At 40.3% G+C, this 27,501-nt stretch overlaps 1 protein-coding gene across 1 annotated transcript; it reads left to right on the forward strand.

Annotated features, from left to right (window-relative positions):
• Positions 1-792: 792 nt before the first annotated feature.
• gad2 (glutamate decarboxylase 2) lies at positions 793-27,501 on the forward strand. The gene is made up of 17 exons (XM_035416168.1): positions 793-1,158; positions 1,465-1,859; positions 2,311-2,373; positions 2,555-2,695; positions 3,189-3,422; positions 4,572-4,662; positions 6,196-6,308; positions 6,734-6,849; positions 10,185-10,264; positions 10,370-10,424; positions 11,768-11,884; positions 13,337-13,401; positions 14,170-14,248; positions 14,556-14,705; positions 17,398-17,505; positions 19,039-19,128; positions 24,121-27,501. Exons 2-17 carry the CDS (start codon positions 1,787-1,789, stop codon positions 24,292-24,294), a joined length of 1,749 nt encoding a protein of 582 aa, XP_035272059.1. The 5' UTR covers positions 793-1,158; positions 1,465-1,786; the 3' UTR covers positions 24,295-27,501.

The raw sequence follows: 27,501 nt of genomic DNA on the forward strand, positions 1-27,501 counted from the left end.
TAGTGTACACGGCATCACAATGATAGATGACGCATGCCACTGCAGCTAGAGCGCGAGTCTTATATGGATGAAACCCATTGCCTCAGATGACCCTATTAATAGCACTGTCCTCTTTTTACGTCTCTGTGACAGATTTACTTACATTTGTCTAAACAGCTGTGTAGCCTACTGTTCTTTCTTGTATAATAATTCTCCATTAAGCAATTTCACCGCGCAGCAGAAATTAAATGGCAAAATAGGTGGTGGGTTCAGTTTTTTCCCCCCTTTTAATTGGCAAGGTGGGCGTATTTGAATGTGCGAGCGTGCGTGCGTGTGTTTGTAAGACCATATTTACATATTTCCAATAAACACACAATATATGTAAATCTATCCACGAGCAATAATTATTCCTACACATGGCCTGTTATGCGAATTCTCTGGTCAGAACCTGAAGAAAACCTACCGCAAAAGCATAATTTGATTGCCTTAGTAGCTTAGTCAGTACAATGATATGGGATAACATATTTTTGTTCGACTGTGTGGTTTAACTGGCAGTAAGGATAAAACGGCATGTAGGCCTATAATATTAGGCCTTATTAACCACCATTTCAAAAAAATAAAAAAAGAAAGAAAGCCGCCAATTCAAACGAATAAATATGGGCGCAGCACGTAATCAATGTATTAGTTAACGTGACTACTTCAGTTGAGGACCGTAAATTATATTTATCATCTAGCCTATATTTCAAATAGAATCTGTTTATTCGGACCGATGTTTGGCATCCAGGATGAGTGGCGTGTAAACGCGGGCTGACAGAAAAAAAATCCGAATGGCCTTCAGAGTACAATCACTGCAAATGGACTGCAGATTTGAACGCCACGCTTCACGGAGCGCTCAGCTTGAATTGGCACATAGACCTATAAGTTATTACTAATGATGTCTGCGCTGTTAAGTTATTTTTTACTTGAGGGAAGCAATTACGACGGTTGTGGGAAATTCAGCGTTGCTGAGCAGAATAGGCTGTGTGCAACTTTTTAAAAAATCCAGTGGATATCTCCAGCTCCATGCTATTTTCCGAGACAAAGAAGGGGACAACAGTTGTGGATTAGTGGTCACGATTTACGACGTAACCCCTTCTGTCAGGAGATGAATCACACAGAAGATTTATGACGTGAAAATAGGTTAGAACTAGCCTACGATAATCACGAGCCTTTTAAAACTGACGAATTCCATTATAATACCGTGCACTACTTTGCATGGTGGATTAAGAAATTCTCCCAATTACAATTTAAAACTTGCACGTGAAACATTTGCTGTTATTTTTCATTAACATTAGAATAACGCGCTCCCCGTCTAAAGTTCACCAAATAGGCTGTTAAATGCAAGACCGGAAGATAGCTGTCATTCATGCGAATATTTGTGATCCTCTTGAAATGCGCACGTGTGGTTTGGAGTGAGTAATTGCTTTCCCTCCTAAATGCTTGCAGAGCTCAGCGTTTGACTCCCAGACGCTGCGCAGCTTCGTTTTCAGCGTTCTGTGTTCCAACTGTTCGGTACCTGTGGAAGTCCAGGCAGAGAGAGGCAGCTCGCTCTTCACTGAAGACGGAGCCGTGGTTTGTGTTTGCAGTTGTGTGGCCGCCGCGGTTAACACTCAGGTGGATTTCTTATAACTGCCGAGAACTCGAGGGGACAAGATCAGCACCGCGTTTCTGAACAGCTCCCTTTAGCCCTCGGTGTGTTATTTCCCGTCTGGATGGGCGCTATTTGTCTCCGTCTGTGAGTGCTGATAACTGCTGGCGAGTATTTCCAATGGCATCACACGGTTTTTGGTCTCTTGGAGCTGAAAATGCGGGTGACAACAGCAACCAAAGCCCCAGCACACGTAAGTAACGGAGAAAGCATGAAAAGAAATGCAGCAATGGAGATTTTTTAAAGCGTGACCCGTTATGTTAACGTATTATGAGAATAGCTCATTATAACAGGCACATCTGTTACCGTCTGCATATTTTCATGATAACTCATTCAATGTGTTTGTTCTCAAAGCTGACCCATATGGTAAAACTAATGTTTTGTCGATTTTACAAATTTTCATATGTTAGCTTTGCGCAACGTATTTTGGGCGTATTGTCCATGTTTGAGATTCATGCCATAGTTTTCATTCTACGTTTCCGTCCACCCGTTAGCCCAATAAACGATTTTAAACTGAAAAAAAAAAAATGAACTTACCATTCGTAGCTATTGTCGTTGCTTTGCATTAATTTTATATTTTAGGCAATTGAAATTAATATCTCTCCTTTTTATTTATTTCAACGAATTTTTGTTGCTCTGTTTAGCAAGAGCTTGGTGTCAGGCGGCGGCACAAAAATTTTCAGGAGGCATCGGATCAAAAATATGTGGTATGTTTGAAATAATTTCAGTTGTGCATTTTATGTAGCCAATTGTTTGATGGTCTCACAGTCGGCGAGATAAAACTGTCATTATATTATTCTATATTTCGTACAACTGTGCGCCTGTTAGTACAAAAACAGACTTTTTCGCTCTTTTTATTTGTTTATTTTAACTTCCTATATTGTTTAGCTCTGCTTAATGTTGGAGAGGCCGAGAAACCAGCGGACCCTGCCGTCAAGCAAACCGAGGTTGAGCCAGAGACCTGCAGCTGCAACAAACCTTGCAATTGTTCCAAAACGAATGTTGGTTTCTCAGATCTCTATTCAACAGGTATACACTCGTTCTGTTGTTGCTGCTTTTAATAAAAATGATCTTATAGGCTATAACTGAGATGCGAAATGTACTGCAGACTAACAAAAAAGCTTATCTATTAGACTGCACACTTAAAATAAAAGGGTATATTTTCACGCATGCTGTTTTTTTCCCATTGGGCAGAATTATTAGAACACTAAATAAATAATAGGCTAGTCTTATTATTTGTTGCAAAGATTTGATTCAACGATCTTAGGCAGAGTTTGATGATGTATCCGTCCAATAATATAAAAAATAATTTCTGGCCTTAAATCTTTTTTTTTTTTTTCCAAATGCCTGCGTCCGTAGTTTTAATAAACACTCATTTCAATGTATTTGGCACCTACAATAACGACAGTTAGGCTAAATGCTAATTGCCTGTTGTTCTCAAGGTCGAATGAAGTACATTTAATTTCGATATAAAGTTTAAACACAAGTCTATCGTACATTTAAATATTTTTGCATTTTACAGATCTACTTCCCGCTACGAACGGGGACGTTAAGACATTGAATTTTCTTCAAGAGGTTGTGGACATTTTGCTGGCATATATTGTGGAGTCGTTTGACAGGTCAACAAAAGTAATTGATTTTCATTATCCAAATGAATTGCTTCAATCGAACAACTGGGAACTGTCGGACGATCCAGAAACACTGGACGACATTTTACTTACTTGTCGTGCTACTCTGAAATACGCCATAAAAACAGGTAAGGGGGGGGGCTGGTACAGCAATCTTATTTCGTTATTTCGTTTCAACCTAGACGACGTGATCGAAGAGTCTGAGTGAAAAAACACAAATAGGCCAAATCGAAATTATATATATACACATATAATTTCGATATACATACGCACACATAGTGTATTTTTTCTTTTCAACTGATGATTAGTTCTATAAACGCATCCGATTTCCTATATCGCATCTGAGTAAAATGTATGCTGCTATTTTACGCATTTCCCCCCGGAGCTGTGCCACTTCTATATTTAATTGAGCTAAGAAAAAGTCAATTCGTTCATTTTCTAGAAATTTTTTTTTTTAAAGGAAACAACGGGCGAGTGTTACTGCCGAGCTCACCCCCTCCGTTACACCTATAAGTGCTCAGTTAAACCTGTTACTTGTGCTAGTGAGGCGTGAAATGATCAGCTGGCTCAACGGGAGTGGAGGCTGGTCCCCTCCTGCAAGGCTGCCTGGTGTTTCGCTATCATAATTAGTCCATATTGAAGAGAAAATGGGAAATGGCAAGGAGCCAATTTATCCTCTGTTAGCCCCCCAAGCCCAACCCCCGTTATTCTTTTCAAAATAGTGCATTTATTATTGTTTTGACCCTTGAAAATCTTACTCTAAGAACCGCCAAATTATTATTATTATTATTATTATTATTATTATTGTTGTTGTTGTTGTTGTTGTTGTTGTTCTTGGTGATGCGAGAACGCATACGAATCTTTGTTTATTATTATTGTTAGAATTGTTATTAAAATTTGTATTGTTATATTTATTTATTTTTTATTAAGCCCAAAGCCCCTCTCCGTCCATGCCCACCCTACCCACCCTACCGCAGCCAAATGTCGAACAACGGCGTGTCGATGCCAGTTACTCGGCGTTTCAAATGTGTTGAAAAGTAATTTCCACATTACATTTTATTTTATTTTAATGGGTGATACAGTTTGTCCAAATCTTGTTGGTTATTTTAAACAGTATGGGTCGAACGTGTTGTCTAGGGGTCGAGACAGTAGCCGAGGAGCCAAACAAAACAATCTCACACCGGAATGGGACAAAAAAAAAGAATTTTATGGTTATTCAAACACGGTACTAACTATTTTCTATTACACTTTATTCCTATTTTGATTACTATGTATAGCTCATCCGAGATACTTCAATCAGCTTTCCACCGGATTAGATATGGTCGGTTTAGCAGCTGACTGGCTAACGTCAACTGCCAACACAAATATGTGAGTATGGTTTGTCTGTATCGTTACCAAAGCTTATTTCCATCGCCATTTTTTCCGTGTCTGCAATCACTGATAGCAGGAGCTTTGCATATACACAATCGAAATGAAATAATCACTGTAAGACAGCGCCGAACATAATGGTTTAATTTCCTGCCCGGATTTCAAGATTAGATGATGAAAAGAGACCATCAATTCAAGTTATTATTTTTTTTAAATGTCGACTTTCATCAAAAGTCATTTTGAACTAGTGATAGTAACATTTGGAATTTAAAATGATTTTGTATACGTATTTTGTATATTTAGAGAGAGATATATCATTAGCCTATATGTTCAATTAAATAGTTTTTAAAGATATCAATAAGACGTTTGCAATTAATGAGTAGGAAACTAAAAAAAGACTTCCATAATTTAATCAACAGTTATTTTCAATAAAAGTTAAATATTAACATAAATGTAAAACAATATTTTCCATCATGTATATAACATTAATTATCTATCCATATTATTCAGAGAGTAAAAACTGTCATTTCTGTTGTACATTTTGTTTTTGGTATTATTTATTTATTTATTTATTTATTTACTTGTTTATTTATTGTTTCGTTTTTTGTTTGTTTGTTTTTGTAAATGACCTACATTTTATAAAAGAGAGTGTAGAAGACTGATGTTGAAAATATGGTCGGAAATAGCCGGATATCTCATATTTCCAGTTTTGTCCTGCTACTTCTGTAAAGTCCTTAATAAAATTGTATTTTACAGGCTGCATAAGGTACAAACAATTTATGGGTTTAACGGCAGCCTAAATATCTGTGATCTACAGCCTTCAAGTGAGTCACTAGATGGAACATGTAGCCTCCTCGAACAGAACTGCACATGCCTGTGCTGCCATTTGTCAAATAAGAGCTAGGCAGACCAAAAAAAGTGAGAGAATGCTTGGCCCACGGGCCTTTCTAAACAGCTAGAATCACGGGACTGGCTTCGGGCCATTAAGTGACCATTTATTGAAAGGTTATGCATACAAGTACCTTACTACCAGTGACCAATGACATTAGAGCTTGTAGTGGATTCCATCATTAAAGCAAGAGGAGTCCAACAGTGAGGGCTGGACTGTTCTATGACTGCCTCTGACATTAATGTTGCTAGGTTAAAATTACTCTTGCTATGGTAACATGAATACTGAATATGAGTAGTTATACGGAGTTATGATTTCAACTCAGATGTAAATACAGCCCCAAGATCTGTGTGGATAATGGCAGAAAATAACAGTAGCTTAATAAGAAAATGTCTCTGGGAAGGTCATAACGACCTCTAGGCACTATCTCCACTGAGCAGTGTATCTTGTACCAACTGAGCAAAATTGTTTGTGCCAGTTGACCAGTGTGTTTTGTATTTTGGGGTTTTTAAAAGGTAATTGCAGCCATTTTCTGTCACAAAAGAGAACACAATTTACTGCCTCGGACCCTGTTATTCAGTAAAATTTAATAAAAACTATATGTGTGTTTGTGTGTGTCCCCGCAACCTTGACTTTGGTTTTAGGTTCACCTACGAGGTCGCACCGGTTTTTGTGCTGCTGGAGTACGTGACACTGAAAAAAATGAGGGAGATCATTGGTTGGCCGGAAGGTCGAGGGGATGGAATATTCTCACCAGGTAGGTTTACCTTCAAGGTTTCACATCCTTCAAAGTCTTTTTCCTCAAATGTGGGTTTTCAATGTGCTGCCCCTCATTGTGATTGGCAGCTCTCCTCAGGCAGTGGAACTGGAATATTTCCTTTTTTTTGGGTCATTAAAATTATTGTCTTTCAGGTACTAAGCATCAACCTAATTTGGACACTTTATGTACTAGTGAAGCTTATTTACAATTTAGTGTAGGATACAGTGAGATAAGTGTTCCCCATGTTGAAATGCAAGTACAGCACCTAGACTCAAAATATGATCTATTCATAGATAGTGCTTGTAATGCACAGTGAAGCATTATGTGAAGCAATCTGTAAATGATTTTAAAAATCAGTATCAAATAGATGGGAGTGAAAGATTTTGACAGGGAGTGATTGAGAGTCGGATGTTCTCCTCTAGGTGGCGCCATCTCTAATATGTATGCAATGCTGCTGGCTCGATTCAAGATGTTTCCTGAAGTGAAGGAGAAAGGAATGTCATCGGTTCCAAGGCTGGCTGCGTTCACATCTGAACACGTAGGAGCCTTTTTTTTTTCTTCTGCTTAAACTCTAAATGTCATATCCAGAGTGTGAACAAGGGGTAGATAATGCTTCTGGATTTTTGGGGATGGGATAGTCTTACACTATTTATTCAGGTAACAGACAGTATTATCCAGGGAAAACATTTTTTTTTATTTTTTAGAAAAATGACCTCACCATTTACACAGCTGAGCAATTCAGGTTAAGTACCTGTCTCACAGTCTCTGAAGTGGAGTCCCATGTGGGATTTGGGCCTGTGACTTTCAGGTTATAGGTTATGTCTCATTACCACTGTTGTACTATGCCGCTTTCATCGGAGCGCAAATAAAACCACTCTTAACCAAATGACATCAGAACGATGAGAACCTCAGAGTTGGGAGTCACGGGGGGTGGGCGTTTCGTATGGTGCCGCTGTTGCAGCTGTAACACAGAGAGTCATTCTGACGCGCCGTTCTGTCGCGCGTGCTAACGGTGACCTGTAAAATTCTGCGGGTGTTTCATCCATCCATCGGTATTTCTAAATCAAATGTCATCGTGTCACTTTGATGTTTTTGCAGCTGATGTGAAGCTAACATGCGGGTCTGGCGTGGGCGAGGACACATAGCTGTCATTTCCTGCCTTTGGGCTCTCGCACACTGCATATACTTCAAAGGCACCATGTGGAAAGCAACCAAATGTGCATTCTGGAAGTGTGTGGTGTCCTTGCTGCTGCCATCTTGTTGTCAGATGGTCAAAAATGACTCTTAATTTTTATGGGCATTCGTTACCATCTCACTGTTTATGGAGATTCATATTTTGCCTTTCATAATGCGATGGACACAATTATGCATGGATTAAAGGGATCACTTTTGGAGGGTTTATGATATAATTTATATTTCAGTGTATGTCCTCAATTGGCCCGGTAGTTTTTATGTGCAGTGAAGGGCATTTAAGTTTCAGATAACTTCACTATGGCTGGTATAGGGGCATTCAGGGTTTTGTCATTTAAAGCCTGGGTTTTTAACAGGGAGTCAGCAGACTCCTGGGGGTCCTTGAAGGTACTGTAGGAGATCCCTGGCCATGCTTGATATGCAATCACTATATACAGATTTGGAAAAATGGAAATAAATATATTTAATAAATATATAAAATATGTGAAACATTTTTTTTTAAATATAACCCCTTTTTATTAATATTAATGGTCCTCTGTATGCCTTTGAGCCTAGGTGGGGTCCCAGGTTCAGAAAAGGTTGAAAACCCCTGGTCTAAGGCATGAAAATACTTCACGTAACTGCAAAGCAGCTTGATAGTCACATTATGTTTTCAGAGGCTCTACATATGAACAGAATCATTTTAGAGGGCTAATTCACAATTCATTTTGTCAATCCCATGGACCGGTGTAGCCATATCGATATAGAAAGCCATGCCACAATTTAATTAAATGCAGTGGCCGTAAGTTGCATGTGCATATAGGAAATAGCTCCAGGCAAAAATAAGAGTAAACATAATTTCTTGAAGAATAACCAAGTACTATTATTGATGCCTTACATCACTGAAAAATCCACTTTGGAGTTGAACTGTACCACTGATACCAGCTATCATCAGACACCTCCTCAGATACCAATTATCTTCACTGCACACAAAAAAGTGGTCTCGGCACTAAAATTGAATGAATGAATGAATGAATTCATTCATTCATTTTTTTAAAACAGAAAGTGAACCATCCCTTTAATTTATTGCACAGCATGGCATTTGTAATATGAATGTTAGTGTGTTGTAATATTTAGATGTGGTCTCATGTAAGTTGTTTACCTATGCACAGAAGACTGGATTAAAATGTGAGGATTTAAATGAGCTTTGATTTTAAAGTATGTCTTGTCTATTGAGATGTGTATAAGAAATACTGTGTTTAGCTCGATAATGTCCTGTGAAATGGCTCCCTTGGTGTAGATGTAATATTTAAATAAGGTATATGCTACAAAGTGATGGAGCTAAGTAGTTCCAGTACATTGAGCCAAATTAGATTTTGACCCTTCAAGTGTTTAAGACCAGTCCTGGCACAGTGCTGGATGAATTCTAGTCCAGGAGTTCCCAGACTGGATTCCTGTGTATGTACTCTTGATATATATATATAGACACACACACACATTATACAGACAGGTGACACATTAAAGGAAAAACCTGAATAAATGAGTGGAGAAACATAATAAATGCTGATGTTTCCATACAGGTGTACTGCATGATACAGTTAAATGATAAACATCCTATCCTGCTCTGTGGCATGTATAAAAATGCTGAGCAGGCCCAGGTGACCTCAATTTTGGATCATGATGGCAACAGATCTAAGTGACTTTGTAAGAGTGTTTATTATTGGGGCGCGGATGGCAGGTGCTTCAATCACAAAGAGCCGGTTTGGTGGCCCGTTGTGGCCCAGCACTTTATGTTAGTTTTTCCTTTAATTTGTCACCCATACATACATATATATATATATATATATATAAACACTAATTACTGAAAGTGTGGATACCTGGTCACTGAATCATTTTAGGAAAAATGGAAAAGACAAAGAAATCAGCCAAACCTGTAGTGCGTCAATAAAGTGAAGGAAAAGTAATGTTTTTAGCAGCCTTAAATGATCAATAAATTAGCTGTTGCAAAAAGCAGTGGTGTACCAGCAGTACACTATGGATGCCCCCTATCTATGCTTTAGACAAGAGGTCTAGACAAGATTCTGGAGAGCCACAGTTTTTTGTTGTTACTTAGTACATTTGATTACACAATGAACTTACCGCCCTGGTTTCTTGGGTTGGAATTGGTTCTGGTGTTCAGACAAAAAGCAGTAGACATTAGGGCTCATTTTCTTGTAGGACAGGGTTTCTCAAATCTGGCCCTCAAGGCCAGCAGTACTGCAGGCTTCCATTCTTCACCAGGTGAGTGGAATCTTAATGACATTCAGCGAGATTATCCAATCAATGAACTATCAGGAAGACAGGAAAACCAGCACTACTACTGGCCTCAAGGGCCAGATTTGAGTATCGATGTTCTAGACTGTAAGAAATATGCCAAAGCCTAGATGGGCTGAATGACCTGGTGTGTTATATTCTTTATAGGCAAAAAGGAGATGTCAGCACTCTAGAGCCATTTTATGACTGTAATTAAGACCCCTTAGTTGAGGAGCTTGGTCTTTAGCTCATCATGCTAATTGCATCACTTAATGTGACTTGCAGCTGAGGAGGACTGTTCAAAACCCACAACGAACCTGCTTGCATTTATCATCCGTTTATATATGGGGTTATTCACTCATGGCAACGAAGGATGGATAAGTTCTGCGTATGCTTTACCATGTTTTTCAGAGTCACTTCTCAATCAAGAAAGGGGCTGCTGCTCTGGGGATTGGCACCGACAGTGTCATTTGCATCAAGGTCGACGAGAGGTAGGTCTGGAGTCATACTAGAAGACATCGCTTTGCTACTGAAACAAAATTATGTGTGTAAATCGGTGAAGCATTAAAGAAATAAAACCCAGTTTCCTTCTCCAGAGGTAAAATGATACCATCGGACCTCGAGAGAAGAATAGTTGAAGCCAAACAAAAGGTAATTCGACCAACGGCAAAAAAAAAAAAGAAAACGCACACAGAAGCAGCTTCACCATGTGCATCCTGTCCATGCTCTGCCTTTTACTGCCTCCAGCCATGGTAACAGCATTGCACCATTCTTGGTGACATGTCATCTGAACACATCACTTGTTCTGTGGCATTCGCCATTAATGGATCAGCGTGGAGTGTCTGTTATGCTGCTCTTCAAAATGGCAATTACAATGCATCTGGGGTCCTATGTGTAAAGCCTTTCTGAGTGACGATTCGCTCTTAAGTGTGGGGGGAGGAAATGTACTACTATAAGAATAAGAGATAGGTATAAATGTTTTGTTGCTTTAAAGTTACTACTGTATTTCCATAGCACAAATTTAAAAGACCTCATGTGTCTGGCATTGTTCTTATCAACTGGTATTAACGATTGTAGAGTTAAAAATACAGTATGTAATAATAATAATAATAATAATAATAATAATAATAATGAATCTTTCAAGCAAAAGCTTGTTGAAGAGTTCATGCAAAGTCTTTGAAGGGGTACTAAATGACTGATTTGCCATTAGTAGATTTCTATTAGCAGAGCTATAACACAGACAATTAGAGCTCTTAAAGAGTTCCGAATTTGGAAAAGATTCATTGATCTCCCACAAAAAACCAGCGGATGTCCAACAAAGGCAAATTGCATGATCTGCCCAGTTTGCCTGACTTGCCTGCCCTCAGAGTTCAATATTGACAGTAAAAATATAAATCTAGCACTACGTGCTTGGAACAATTACTAGCTAATTAGTATGCATAACCTCTATCATTAGCTGCATACTAGTAAATCACTTTGTGGCTAGCCGGCCAACCAACCTTGCATCCTTTTTTTCTGTGGGCTATTTGTCTGTTTATTACAGTGGCCTGCATTTAAATGAAAGCATTTGTTGGAATGCAGAATTTTTTAATAGGAATTGTTCTGCTTTTTTCACACCATGCTTGCTGTTTTTCTAGAATTTACTCTTTCAGTTAATGTTGCTTAAATAGCATTCCATAAATATTGACAAGGAAACCACTGAACTTTGAGCCCTTGTATTTTGGTTCAATTTTTTCCTCAGCAGGTTGAATTCACAGATGCAGCTGTGAAGAATTTTTTTTTACAAAGTGGAGTACAACTGACTCTCGCTGAACCACTTTATTTTCACCTTTAAAAGCACTCCTTATATAACAGAAGAACTCTTAACTTTGTTCAAACAGCTGGGCCTCATTCTCCCAGAATCCCCTCAGTCACGGCCTGAATGCCAGGCTGGGATCAGGCAGGGCTTTGTTCCATTAGCGTCAGTACGACAGCGTCTCTCTCCCCTCCCACAGGGCCATGTGCCATTTTTCGTCAGCGCCACCGCCGGCACCACCGTGTACGGAGCCTTCGACCCCCTCATCGCCATCGCCGACATTTGCCAGAAGCACAGCGTGTGGATGCATGTGGACGTGAGTTTCACCGGGGGTCAGTGGTATGCGAGGCGCCATGTTGCATGCAGCTGTTAGCTGCTCACTGCGTGTCCTCTGAAAGCCTCAGGAATATCTCTGAGGTGTGAGTACAGCTCTGGTTAAGTCAAGTAATGAAGTTGTTTGGTAAAGCCTTCTCCGCGTAGACCAGACAGCAGGCTGGGAGAGATCAATTAAGGCACTGGCGTTTCACGGGTGTGCTGGTGACGTTGCGCCACCTGGGTGTTCGGACCACAAGCACACAAGCACGGTGGACTGCAGTGTGCTCAATATACTCAAATCTGCTCATTTTGTTTGGTTCCCCTTCACCAGTTTCATCTGACCTAAATGCACAGGGGCTGGTGATTTCCCTCAGTGCAGATTAACAAAACTGGAGCAGAGCTCATAAACCTTTCTCTCCAAATTACCCATCATTCCTCTATCACCACGTTTGCAATCTTTCTCCAAGGGAGTGCCTATTAAAGGAGTAGTCACGCTGTGGCATGAAAGGTGGCTCTGGCAGAGGAGGGAAGTGGGTCATCATCACCTCGCCCATATTTTTTAAAAGCCAACAGGATCATACCTCAGAATCATATATATAAAAGATGCCAACATTTTAAAACGAGAGTCTGTGTGGCCAAGCTCTCAAAATATCATAGTTTCAAACTATTCTATATTGAATGGTGCAATAGGAACATCTGAACTGGGATGTGGTCTTGTTGAGAGAAACAGAGAAACAGTGCCGGCTTTCTGACTTGGCTCAATGTATTCTTTCCATCTGTTTGGAATTCACAAATAAGAATCAGCTGCCCATGGAATTTGCAGTGATGTCTGTTGTAAAGATATCTTTGTCTTTGGTTTTTAAGAAATATTTTGGGATCAGGTTCAGTCCTGAGCAGTTGGTTTACAGTTTTGTAGCGATGATCTACAAAACCAAAAGACCAAAATCCTTTTCTCTCATGCTCCATTAATTAAATCAGTGAAGTCTCTTGCAGTTTTCAATTAATTTCTAAAAGCAATGGGTTATAAAGACATATTATTTTACACTTCAACAGTTTCTTTCTTTCGACTTGGTGAACCAGCGTTCTGGGTATAAAATCAGTCAGATCAGTGCTGACGACAGCAGAAAGTGTGTGGAAACCTTAAAGGGGGTGTGGCTTTTAAAGAGTGGTCTCAGAAGGCCCTGTGAAGGGTCAGTGGGTGGGAAATGTACTTACATATATTTCTGCAGGGAACTTGAAGGGCAAAGGTTTCTTAACTGTGCAGGGCTATTGCACGTGCAGACTTGTGTTGAAGCCCAGCACTAAAAGACCTTATTCAACAAATCAACAAATCATTGTTTTCAAGTCAAGACCTTGATTTGTCGAGTCAGGTACTTTATTACTGGGCTAGAGCAAAAGCCATACTTGTACAGCCCCCTTTCAGCAGCGCTCTTACCCGTAAATGTGTCTGCAGGGAGCCTGGGGAGGAAGTCTGCTCATGTCTCGCAAGCACAGGTGGAAACTTAATGGAGTCGAAAGGTCAGTGTATAAAATTCAGCACTTTTTGACGAGTGTGTGTTGCTGTGTCTCTGTGTTTGTGACCCTCATCCGTAGACCCCAAGATATGTGCAGTAAGGCACATGCATGCGTGTGTGTGTGTGTGTGTGTCTGTGTGTGTGTGTGTGTTTGGAATATGTACAATAAGTAGTTTTGGGGGGAAAAAACATGTAAAAGGCAGTTTCCAAAATCCAAATGACAGGAAATAAGGTGTACTCAACCCAGCTGTAGGAAACTCTTCCACATTCATCAATGGGAAAACCAAGAAGGGAAAAATAAATCTGCATGACTGTAAATTTTCTAATGGTGTTTGATGAAAAGGCTGTATCCAGAATTTATGACTCCCGTAAGAGATTTTATATTAAATAGCAGTCCAGCAACCACAAAAAGTGTAGCAAAGCAGCCAGTGCAGTATTCAGGGAAATGGGTGACATTAACACAAAGTCATGCCACTTTTGTCATACAAAAGAACCACCTCAAACAGTCAACACATTAAGTGCTTCAAAATATAAAAACTGCTCAAACTCACCCAAACCCCAGAATTCACTGCTCAACTCTTCTTCTTCCTGCCGATGAGGTCACAGGAAGCACATGCTCAAAATAAAACATAAAAGTGTGTTTGAGATGTATTAGATCATTCTCACTTTGCATAACCCTGAAAGGCTTTCAATAAACATTTTATTTCTTAATTTCAAGAATTATATATTTTAAGAATTTTTCATATGTTTTGTGTTCATGACCTTTTTGCAGAGCCAACTCAGTAACATGGAACCCCCATAAGATGATGTCTGTGCCCTTGCAGTGCTCAGCCCTCCTGGTCAGAGAAGAGGTGAGCGAGGAGCCTCTGACATCATCAGGACATTCATTTAAAACATGGACGCTTCTGAGCGAGTGTTAATAAGTAATGTGTCTTTTTGACCCAACGATACAAGCCATTTTTTTTTACCTAACATCACTCAATCAAAAGTATCAGCATTTAAAAAGAAGATAAAAATTCAAGCCTCACAGCAGTTAGCTTGAACCTGGGCCATCTCAAGCTTAGTGAAGATCTTTGTCCAGAAGAAAAGCTTGTGTCTTGTATTAATAGGGACAACATGTCATGCTCCAGCATCTGTTTTTCCCCCGGCTTTCCACAGGGCCTGATGCAGAGCTGCAACCAGATGCATGCCTGCTACCTTTTCCAGACGGACAAGCACTATGACCTCTCCTACGACACCGGGGACAAGGCACTGCAGTGCGGCCGCCACGTTGACATCTTTAAACTGTGGCTTATGTGGAGGGCTAAGGTGGGCACAGCGCAATTAAATACTGGTGTTTGACTGACAATACGACTGAAAAGTCAATGGGAGCTTCGACTCCTCCAGGTTCCACTGCAGACGTTGAAGAGGACAGCAGAAATGAAATGAAATGTCTCAAAGTGTATTTAATTTAGAACAGAGGTGTGATACTCCAGGTGTTGTTCAGTACCAGATATTCGTTTATTCATTTATTCATTTATTCATTTAATTTGTTTATTGGTTAAAGAATCCACACTCCGTGTTGCCAAGGCTTTACTTAGCTGCTGATTGAAAGGAAACCGCAAAAAACCTGCCGACATTTCGGCACCCTGGGGCTTGAATTTGACACCCTTGATTTAGGGGGCTCCCTGGGGGCACTTCGAGTAAAGCGTTAGCTAAAGCATGTTGAATAATGTACTCCGTGGCCTAGAACCAAATCCCGTCCCCGGCAGTGTCCCGTGCCAGGGGTCCCATTTGGCGATGAACAACGGGCCGTATCGTTCCCCCGGGAGGGAATGCTTAATTTGTCACGATTCCCGTGGTTGATCGGGTTCTCGCAGCACGCACGCACAGGACGTGCTTTCAGTCTAATAACGCGATGAATGTTCAGCTCAGACGGCGAACCGCAAAGCAGAAAGAAGCCGGCAGGATGCACTTCGAAGAGCACGTGTTCTCACTAAAAACACACAAAAAGTATGTATTTTGATTAGTCTTCATTTAAGACCTTATATCATACAAAAATGATTTATGTTGACTTGCTAACATTAAATCTTCAATATGTTGATGGGTGCCTATAAATGCATGTGTATGCTCATCATAACCATCAAATGATGGTTCCTAGGTGGGCTGAACAATCTGTTCTCATCATCAGCATTCATAGTCCTTATTTGTGCTGTTTGTATTTCTATGAGAGTGTATCCCTATTAGCGCAGATACACACTGCTGGTCTGATTGTAGACACAAGGCTTTTGCAATGCTGCCATTGCATGGTGCAGGGATGGATCCAGACTCCTGGCTTCTCCTCTTTTTAAAAACCCAAACCTGATCCATGGGTGGTGCTCCTGCCCAGAGAAAACAAAGCTTCTCTTCCCCTCACCTGACAGCGCTGTTTAATGTAGTCAGTCTAGATCAGCCGCTATCGGGTTTGATTCATGCTGTCTGACAGTGGAGAACCAAGGTAATTGCTTATATTACAATGTGAACTGGCAGCAGCCCACAGTGCAAGGCCAGGGTTTTTTTTCTTCTTTTGCTTACAGAGCCTTCAACTTGCAGATGTAAGCAAAGGCTGATCTTTATGTCTGCCCCGAGAATGAATGTATTTTTCCCTTACATTTAACGGCACCCTTCATACTGACAGAATTAAGCATTTTTGTTGACTGTGAATTATTAATGCAAATAATAATAATGCATGGACTCAGAGACCCTTGGAGTGATGATGGCTAATACTGATTTTTTTTTAAACTGGCTGCACTCCAGACAGTAAGCAAAATAACAAATCTGAAAGGCCCGTTCTTTCTACATGGGAATGGTCTCTGTGGAAGCTGTTCATTGGTAGATTATGAAGTGCATGTGGTCCAACCAACATATTAGAAGCCTAGAATTTGTGCATGCCTTATGAAACAAAATAATGTAATAGATTGTCGATTATGATTGTTAATATGTAACAATATTTTTGTGAAGTCGAACTAAAAGGTCTTGCTTCTGAATAGGTGGCAATAACCTTAACCCCTTTTTAAAATTTGTGACATAATTGATGATTTTGTGAAGGCGTGTGGGCTTTTCAGTAATTGTTAATGATAAATCATAGTCTCTTGAGCCACATTTTAAGTTTGATGGCAGGGTGGACTTGAACACAAACAATGGAAAATAAACGGGCCATCAATTTCAAGGTTTTGAATTTCCGCTAACAGGCGGGTTTAAATATTAAATATTATTTTGATGTTCAGAGCTGGATTTCTCTTTCCCAGGGCCCCCTGGGACATGACAGTCCTCCATGCTGGTCTACCAAAATTGCCAGCCTTTCTATTTATGCTTTTAATTGATACTAAAAGGCAGGGTCGGCCCGACCCAATAAACATTTGTTTAGGGCCCCGCGGTTCAGGGCCCCCTCCCTCCAAGATATATATAAATATATATATTTGTAATAAATAATTGCGTTCCCTATAACAATGGCTTTTTCATTCATCTAAATATATTTCTATTGGTGCCAGATCTTGCTGGCTGGGGCTTGGGGGGTGGTTTTCGATCGAAACAGAGGGCCCCATATAGTATTTTTGTTTAGGACCCCCAAAAACCTTGGGCCGGCCCTGCTAAAAGGCACAGGAAATTGAGGCTTTGTTCCCACCCAGTTCTAAGACGTAGGACCAGCTGAGTTTCTCGCCTCAATTTAATTTGAAAAAATATAATAAAAAAAAACTTCAATGCCACTTTATTCAGTGAACTGTTTTTGTGAACTAGCACCTGTCATCTGTGGCATAAAACATGGATCTGAGGTTTAAATACATGTAGAAATACAAAAATATATTTCTCTCCCATTTTGATTATAGGCATGCAACACATCTATGGTGACCAGAACCAAACAAAAGAAGAGTTGCAAAGAAAACTTAAAGTGGCTAGTCCAGCTTAGTGCTTTGTACTTTCCTGTTTTTAAAAAGTTGTTAATTGCTCATTCCAATACTGACCACTTGTTTTCCATTACCAGGGCACTATTGGGTTCGAGGCTCAAATTGACAAATGCTTGGAGCTTTCAGAGTACCTGTACAATAAGATCAAGGACAGAGAGGGGTATGAGATGGTGTTCAATGGAAAAGTAAGTGATCTGCCCACCTTTTATCTCAAGTCATATTTTCTGTGTTTTTTTGTTAAGGAATGGCAATTAAACAGATCATGTTTTCCCAGTACTTCTGTGAAAGAGATGACTTGCTATTTGTGTGCATTGCTGTACATTTTAGCTTTGAAAGCATTTATTTGCCACATGCTTAATTTCAGCATCAGTGTTTACTGGCAACATGTATTGCATTACTTAGAGTCAGGGTGATGAGATGTCTGTTACTGTGTGCTGTTGTTACAGTGAGTTATTTAATTCATATAATGTACATATAACATGATTGACGGGAATTACAAAGAGCTATCACGTCAACAGCCATCTTTCGCACCTAATGCAGCCGAAAGCAAAATTCTGAATTCAGCAACAGTGTAATGAGACCTCGTGCCTCCTTGTCCCTGCAGATTGCATTCTTGTACTACATTATGACAATGTACTTAATGGTTTTTTCAGGGGGTGCCGTGCATATGTGTTCTGTGCGACAGGCCAATTAAGTGTTTGATCCCGTAATAAATGATCCAATTTATTTTGTAAATTGACCTTTGTCCTTGCCTAAAAGGACATTTTAAGGGGCTAAACATGTATACATTTTCACCAGCTCCCCTTTCCCACATTTTATAATTTATGATGCTGCTAGATGTCGGTGACAGCAACAGACGTCATCCAGGATAAGGACATATAGCTTTTAATGGGTTTTCTCCTTGGGCCAAAAGTCCTGGGTGCCCGAATTCCACATGTGCAGAGCGGGCTTGCAGAGAGAGCATAATGTACCATAATCAAAGCGGCGAATGGAACGGGGCCCGCCTGGCCCCATCCCAGGTGCTTCAACAGCTGTGCGAGTCAGGGGGTAAAATCGAAGCACAAAGCCATTCAGAGCCTCGCAGAAAAACAGAGGCTCGCAAGCAGCACCAGCCAACGGTCCATAATTAATACTTTGCGCTACCAAATGGGGCTAACGTTAAAGTGGCCCCTGGCGCCAACGCACAGAGCTCAGCATGCTTTTGAAAACGTTTATGTTTGAACAAGCAGCCCACCCAGTACTGAGGGCTCTGAAAGCGTAGGAGTCCTTTGTTTTAGCACATGAGATGTCGGCAAAAGGTGCATTTTAGCCTTGCAAACAGCTGCCTGTCATATCGTAGATAGAACATATTTCTTTGCTGAAATTCTCAGCATAAACAATTCATGTACGCCGTTTAATAGTTTGGTGCCCTCAGTAAGGCGCTTGTGTAATTATGTGTTTGTGTGTGAATGTTTATATCTGTGTGTGTGTGTGTGTGTGTGTGGTGTGCATGTGTGTCTGTGTATGCCTGTGTGTGTATGTTTGTGCACGCGTTTGTGTGTGCGTGCGTGTGTGTGTGTGTTTGTGGTGTGTATGGGTGTCTATGCATGTCTGAGAGTGTGCTTTCATGCGTGTGCTTTCGTGTTTGATATAATGGTAAAAACATTTGACAATGAATAATGAGCAGGAGTTGTGAATTATAATTGATAAACCCCCTTATTCTGTTCACCTCCCTCCAGCCGCAGCACACCAACGTGTGTTTCTGGTACCTTCCGCCTGGCGTTCGCTATTTGGAGGACAAAGAGGAGCGGCAGAAGCGGCTGCATAAGGTGAGAGCTCCTTTTTTGTGTTTATCTTCAGCTATTTTTGCGGGAATAGCTGTGCAGGACTCCACCCCCTCACCCCCCCTCCCCCCCCCCCCCCCCCCCGAATGCACTGTACCGCCATGCAAAAAGCACCCGCCTGGCCTTAACGTTGGATAAAATGGAGCAAAACAAAGACAATTTGCCGAGATGCGACCGTTAGGATTTTGCAGAAGGCATGGGAAATGAAAAGACACATTATCATGGGGGTGGGGGCTGGGGGTTGGTGCAGTTCATGAATTCAATCATTTGATATTGGCTGTTCTGATGGCAGCCACTCAGAAGCGCCGGTGCCCAAAGAAGCAGGCAGGCTCTAATCAGCAATTAGGAGAACAGACGTGCGTATGCGTGCCAGCCATACAAAGAGCTTTCTCTTTCTCTTCGCTTCTCTCTCTCTCTCTCTCTCTCTCTCTCTCTCTCCCTCTCTCTCTCTCTCCCCCACCCCCAACCCTCCACACCAGACAAGGAACCCAAAAATAGGCGGTCATGCGTTACCTGTTTCAGAGACACCTAATGCGCAGGTCCCTGGAGCGTCTGCCACCCATTTCCAGGCACTGCAGTAACCCCGCTAATCATGCCCGTGATCAGCATGGTTAAACAGGGCCAAACAAAGCGCTTAATCAAGGAAACACTGGCTGCTTTTCACATATTATTGTTTTCAACCACAAGCAGAGAAAATTGGAATCTCTAAATGGAATTGTTTAATGGACTGACGAAGATAGGATACCAAAAAAACGCCTTTTTTCATTTTGAAATTTTCAACTGATAATTTTGCACAAGAACAAGAACACCTCTAATATGTACAAAAATGTGCTGTAATTGAATAGTGATGAAAGCTGAAGACAGCCTTCCATATAAGAATATGTCATGTTTGCTCAGTGGGGGTTGAAATATCACTTTGCTGAGCGCAGAAAACATCACACACGGCAAATATAAGTTTATTTTAAACCATATATATATATATATATATATATACATATATATTTAATGTTCCTGTGCTTTCAGAACCTATAGTGACTCACACAGAAAAAAGCTACCTTTTTATGGAAAGAGGTCCTGTTTGTCACAAATGTAAGGATGAAATCATTTGCTGACATAGATGTTGCAAAATATAAAATACCTGTATTTTTTTATGATGAAATATTTCCTTTAGTTCTATCTTTTCATTTTAATCCTGGTGTTTTCTAACATGCGCCACATTTGAAAAGCATGTTGGGATGTTATTTGAAACATGAAAATTGAGTTTTACTTAAAGTTACAATCTTGAAGATTTCAGTTTCGTTCTCTTTGGGGGTACCAATGGCGAGAAGCGGTAATTGCAGGTGTGTTTTTGGACCTCACTTCCCATAGATCCAACCGGATCCAACCAGTGTCACCTGTGTGACGTCAGTCAGTTGGCACCTGGGCCACGCCAACTATTACACTTATTATTTACTGAATAAAAAATGTTTGTTATAAAAGTAACGTTATGTACACACTCATTCATTGTCTAACATTAGGCTAACTTAAGCTGTCTTTACACTGCCGAGCCGGGTTAAAATGCTGTTGCAGACCTGGGCTAGAATTAGTGATGATCAATTTCCACAAACGTTCTTTATCGACCTTTTGCTCGGTATGAACATCTTTACACTGCAGAGAAGAATTAGCGGGATTCGCTGTGGCTCGTGCAATTATATATCTCGTGCATCATCATCCTGAATGATTGTTGTGTGATATTTTTGAAACAACTGCCTTGTTTCTGGTTTTGCTAGCTAAACTGTTCGAGAATAAAGCTGAGCTGGGTGTTAAATTGGCAATCAGAATAAGAAGAATAAAACAAAAACAAAGGAGATTTCATCAAAAAAGGGCATCAAGGCTGAAGGAGTATATGAGGAAGCGTAATAAAATAATAACAACGCTAATCCATACTGCCGTATTCTTTTATTTATTTTTCTCCAGCTTGACATCTTTACACAGAAATCAGATTCTGCTCCACCTATACCCCGGCTTATATATTGATGAACTTGATGGCAATGTGAATAACGGTAACGTTAAGGCCAGTTAAGATCAATGATTCGCAACGAGACAAAACGGTTTTAGAATGTTGCAGAGAACATTGCAGCGGTGTGAACTGGTTAGTTGCAGAGCCTCTGAAGCCGTTGCCTAGGGTCTCAAAAGACCCACCTTGTCAAATCGCCAAGTGCAGTTTTAGAACGTTTACAATCAGGCGTCTTGGAATTTGGAAGTTGCATCCAGTCTCGTTGCGGATCATTGATCTGAACTGGCCTTTAGTTAGCTACATTGCAACGCTGCAACAAGGTAGCATTGCATTCGAGAGACAGTTTGCAAGGTCTGTACCGGTCGGTAGCATTAGCTAGTGTTTTTTCTGATTGTTAGCTGACATTCGATTGTGTTAATTACATTAGCTAGCTAGCTAACGTAACGTTACTCGATATGAGAGATGGATACTGTGCGCAACGTTGTCTAAACTAATGTTGCCTTTATTGACATGGTCTGGTAGCTAGCATTAGCTGTGCAAATAGCTATGCAATTTAGTAACGTTAAATTGTCATCAAATGTAATACGAAATGTACATCAACAAATAATATGACCTCTCATGTTACACAAAAACGTATTAGGGTTCCATAACCCCCCCCACCTTTAATGCCAGCACACCGGAAAAAACAGTACGCCGCTTACACACAAGTGAGTTGAAGAGCAAGCCTGTTGCGTTAGCTCCGCCTACCCTCTCTGGCGGACCAACCACTGATGGGTGATGGAAAACGTGTCACTATCTATGCGCCGCTTGTGATTTTTTCCCGGGAATGTCGTCACAGACACCCAGTTTTTTAGTCATAAATTATAATAATAATAATAATAATAATAATAATAATAATAATAATATAAATTAATATAATAATAGGCTCAATCACCATTGTGTTACCTAATTCAGCGATAGATAGTGACTTAACAGACATTTATTTTAATGAAAATCTTCGAGATTATTACTTTAAGTTTATGTAACATATACTATATGAGTAGATAAAAATTTTTTATGAAACAAGACCAGGTTAAAACCTAGTATATGGCTGGACCGAACCAGCCGACATCACAGACATGCGCGGTGTAACTTTATCAGTCAGTCAGTCAGTCAGTCAGTCAGTCAGTCAGCCAAACATGTATATCATTTCTGGGTTCTTCTATGCTATTGCGAACACACACCAAACGAATGGCTCTTATGAGACTGACTAGATGGTGGTACATTTCATTTCATTTATTTTCTCAAGCATGCAGCCTACGTTCTTTTTCAAGAAGGAACATATGGACTCCAAAATGACTCAGTCAATACAAGGCCCTTGCCTTAACTGCTGGCTGGTTCCTGTAGCCATCACAGATTCAAGCCCCATCTGAGTCATTTTCTGACTATGACCAGGAGTCTGAAATTGTGTGACTTTGTTATTCCAGGGGTAGGTTGAGTTTATATTGGCCATGGGTACTCGGGTTACTACTGTATTTGTTCAACAACCAATCAGCCACCTACATTCAATGGCTTTCTTGTAGTACTGTGTGGCCTGTGGTGTGGAAAATTATGGCACTTTCATTGGTTTCAGTTATAGTGCTTGTTGCATGTGATGTAAACAGTGTATTAGTAACCTAACAGACTCAATTAAGTCCAAAATGGCAAAGAAAAAAAAAAGAAAGAAGAATTTTGACTATACCATTTCAGATTAATTGATAGTTGTGGTATGATGGATATATTTAAATGGTAAATGGACTTCATTTATATAACGCTTTTATCCAAAGCGCTTTACAATTGATACCTCTCATTCACCAGAGCATTTAGGGGTTAGGTGTCTTGCTCAGGGACACTTCGACACGCCCAGGGTGGGGCTCGAATCGGCAACCCTCCGACTGCCAGACAACCGCTCTTACCTCCTGAGCTATGTCGCCCCAATGTCGTTTATTTATCTGCTCGATGTCTGCTCATTTGTAGTAAAATAGATTTCTGCTGACAGGATGTGAGCACTCCCTTATTTAAGAAAATCTCTTATTTTGAATGAAAAATAAAACAGTTTCGGAAAGCCTAGTTTCCAGAAGACTCACATCCAGAATATATTCTCGAGTCTTATATCTTATAGATTTTTTGGAGAGGAAGAAGAAATAGTCGTTTAGAGTGGTTTAGGGAGTGTTTGTCAGCAAAGAAGTATGTCCCAATAAATAAAACCTTCTATTTATTTCCAGTCAGTGGTAAGGTCACTAGAGAGGGAATCATCTTCAGCGAGCTTCACAGAGTCCTTTCTGCTTGGACAGTGGTGAAGTTGACAGTTGTAACCTGAGTTAAAGATACACTTGGGAAATAGTGGCTTAATTATTTGCTGTGCCAGAGAGCCAGTCATGCTAACTTTAAATGAAATAATTGAAAAAGGCTCCGAATATAAAAGGGAAGATGCAAATTCAGCACAAATTAATTACCTTGCTGTGACTCTTCCAAAATAGCGCCTTAACTTTTTTGTGGCTGTTTAACTGATGACCCACCTTGATTTAATTATCACGTTGGTTGTTGCATGTGACTGCAAGAAATTGCCATTCCTCCCAGAAAATTTTATTCAGCTTATTTGCAGATAGTACCCCCAGTGAAAGCATTGCACATAAGAAACTGGAACAGTTTGATAGTGGGAGAAAGCATCCCAGTACTGGGCTGTCTGATTGTTTCTCTAAACCAAAAAACTCATTCTTTGGATATGCTGTATGCCATCACTCAGTTGTCAATCCCTGTAACAGTTAAGTGCTACACGGGTCTTAATGTTACTTCAAAGAGTGGACTGATTGTACTATAAAATGGAGGGTAGGCTACCTCTCCATTTTTAAAAGCCCTTATGTATTTGATAGTGAGAACATAACCTGGAGATTCCCAGAAAGATTACCATTCCCATAAAGGAAGCCTTAAAGAACACAGAAATCCCGTTTTTCTATCTGCAGGTTGCCCCTGTCATCAAGGCCAGGATGATGGAGTATGGAACCACCATGGTGAGCTACCAGCCACAAGGAGACAAGGTCAACTTCTTCCGCATGGTGATCTCCAATCCAGCAGCCACTTTGGAGGACATTGACTTCCTCATCGAGGAGATCGAACGACTCGGACAAGACCTTTAAGGCTACTCGGCCAAAACATATCAGACCTTTCCTTTAGACAAATGAAATGTTTGTTGTGAATGTACCAGTATTTCATTTTCTTTCCCTCAAAATGCTACATATAAATATATATAAATATATAAGTTATATTAGACCAATGTATATTTCCGTATAGTAGTGTTGGTGTGAACAACATTGTCCAAAGCCCTGTTAAAATGCTTCTGTCTGCCTTTCGTGTCTAGATTAGAGCATTAGATGTGTCTTCATCCGTACAGTATTTAAATATTATATTCTGTATAGGACCTGATTTGCTCCATGTTGGTGCAATAGATGAGAAAACCAAACTAGACTTAATATTCCTTCTAATTCTGATCTAACTCTTAAAGCTGAAACATCACGCTAGGCATATAGTAGGTTTAAGAGGGCGTTTCAACTTACCTCAACTCAATTCACTGCCTTTACATAAGCAATCTCTCTGTAGAGGTTCAGGTTCAATCTTAAAGCAATCCCCCGCTGAGCTGGCTGGGCTGTATTGTAAAGAAAAATGTCAGCGGACAAGAAGAACCCTGTCAAATGTAACACTTTAAAAGCAATCGACTGGTGCCCCAGATTTTCCTGTTTCCACAGGTTCTGACCCTTTCTGACCGCCATTTAAGAAACTGTCACTTATGGCAGGAAACCTCTTGAAAGAATCAGACAAGCAGGAGTCCTTTGCAGTTTGAAGGTAATATTACAACATTACATCATATTACAACCAGATTTCACAAATGTTTGCAAAGCTTTTGGTAAACACTTTGCAAGCAAAATGTCAGTTGTCGCTCAGACAAATGCGCCTCCAGTCCTCCAGTTTGTTTTTCTATCTGCAAGTGGCTCTTTTTTCCTTGTGTGTGTAAAAGTTGCCATTGTGATTCTTCGTTCTTTGGAAGCAGCAGCTAAATCTTGCCGAAATGAGGCACATCCCGCCAATCCGGCCCCCAGGGATCGATAATTGGCCACTGCCTATCTTCTCAAAGGTACAGGAAGCCTTATCACATAGATACAATGTCCTGCTGTCAAATCGCTTGCTGACGCACATTCAGACCTCCTAAAGAAAGGAGGGGAAAAACTGCCAGTTGAAAAAGAGGTTCTGGCTGTTGCCCCCTTCGTTGATTCCCTGAACTCTGCGAGGGGGTTCTTGGAGATTGAACTGCGAAAGATTTATCATGCTTTGGAAGAGGTTTGGCTCTTTGCCCGACATGCAGCAGAAAGCCAACTTTACTGGCACTAAAACAAAGGGGTGAGATGAACACCCTCTGTTGCCATTATCACATTTATATTTGATGTCAAGCAGTATAGCACACTAGGTCAAGCAGTGTGAGCTTCACCATCGGAATCCACAATTATTGCTTGAAAATTATGTTTTAAAAGCACAACTGATCTTATATGGTAATGGTATTCTCACTTGGCTTGTACTAGCTTCTGACCACATATTGTAAATAGGATTTTCAAAATGTTCCTGACTAATTACATATCCAAGTCATATACATCCAGTGTATATACAAGAGAATACCAGAGACTATTTGCGAAGTACTGATAATTATTTTTCTCTATTCTATATAAATACCTAAGTTTTATTTCCACTGTTAGTAATGCTTTAGTGCGTGTTAAATACTTGAAATGGCAAAAAATATAGCATATTTTCAATCGTACAGCGCAAGTTCAGGGATTGGCTTTACTCTTGGGAACTGAAAATGTTGGAAGCTTCTGGTGTTTTCAGTTAACTGACAATTTTTGCTTTGAAAACAGTATGTGGGGATATGTACGACTGTGTGACAGGTTTCAAATGAATATGCAAAGTCATGTCTAATCTGAGCCCTGTATTTTTTGTGTACAAGTGATGTACTTGATGGTACTGTATGCGCCAAACTTTCATGGGCCAAAAGTGTTTTTTTGTGCATTTGTAACTGTGTTGCCTTAGTTTCAATTGCCGGTGTAGTCTAGTTCTCCTCAAACTTGAGGCTGTGCACTTTAGAGTGAGATGTTTTGCGTACGATGCCTGAGTATGTGCAATGTCCCATGGTTGTTTCATAGTTTGTTGTATAAACTGTGATTGGTATAAAAAAGAAGTCCGAATGTGTCGCCACTTCTGTGTCCATTGAAGGTCTAAGCCTGGGTTTAAGCTGAAGCCTTGCGTGTTTGTCGTTCAGTTGCTTTTTGTATTCTGCTGGTGTAATCGGTAGATGCGATAAATCTGCTTTGTTACCTGTGCGTGCAGTCGCTGTGGCAAAAAAAAAATCCCTCCTGCTTTCGTTCTCCAAAAGTAGTTGCATTTGGTTCCGTCTTAAATTAGTAAGCACACTGTGAGCCGGATAACTTTGGCACTTCATTCGCAAAAGAGAGAGAGTGGGGAAACTAACTGACATAAACATGACATCAGCCATCTTTGTTTTTCTGCTGCTGCTACTAGATTTGCTTATTTTGCACTTGCATGATTGCCTTGCCTTCCAGTTTAGGATATAATCCCTTTAGCCGCAATAGTAGTAGCTCTTCTTAGTTTTAGCAAATTGCGTAGCCAATAGCATGATCGCATAGGGTGGCAGAGCACCACCATAGCTTCTTTGTGACTTATTCCTGTGATGTTCCACCCAGATAGCATGTATTGGTGTGGCTTCCCTGCCAATGGCCTGCTCTGCGCTAGCTGACTTCCCCTCTTACTCTTTAGCTCTCTATGTCTCTCTCTTATCAGCTTCAGCTTTGAAAGTAGACTGTGTGGGTCTTAGATGTGCTCTTTATTTCGGCAACTTTAAATATTTTTATTGAACCTCTTGAGCCTTGCTCTCGTAGCCATAAAACCCTTTCAAAGCAGACATTTCATTGCTGCCTTCAAGCACGTTTTCAGGACGCCAGCCATTTCCCAGACATCTGGGGTTTTTTGGGGAGGCAAAATTACAAACCTTGTTGCACAGAGGCAATATCAATTGTGACAATTCAATGTGTGTTGGCTATCTTGATGTAACATGTACGGGAGCTCATTAGGACCAAAATAAAGTCATGTCAGTAAATGTTGATGAAAGTTCTTGTTTTCTGAGTCACTGTGTTAAACTTGAATCAGACTATGACCTGGTATTTGTGAGGTGACATCAATGACAAGTGTGACATGCAGGCCCCTACATGCAGTGGTACTTTGATATTCTTGAAACGTGTGTATTGTATTGGGGGAAAAAATTGAATAAATATTCTTGCCAAACA

Source organism: Anguilla anguilla, chromosome 4 (genome assembly GCF_013347855.1).
Source record: "Anguilla anguilla isolate fAngAng1 chromosome 4, fAngAng1.pri, whole genome shotgun sequence".
Taxonomy (NCBI): Eukaryota; Metazoa; Chordata; class Actinopteri; order Anguilliformes; family Anguillidae; genus Anguilla; species Anguilla anguilla.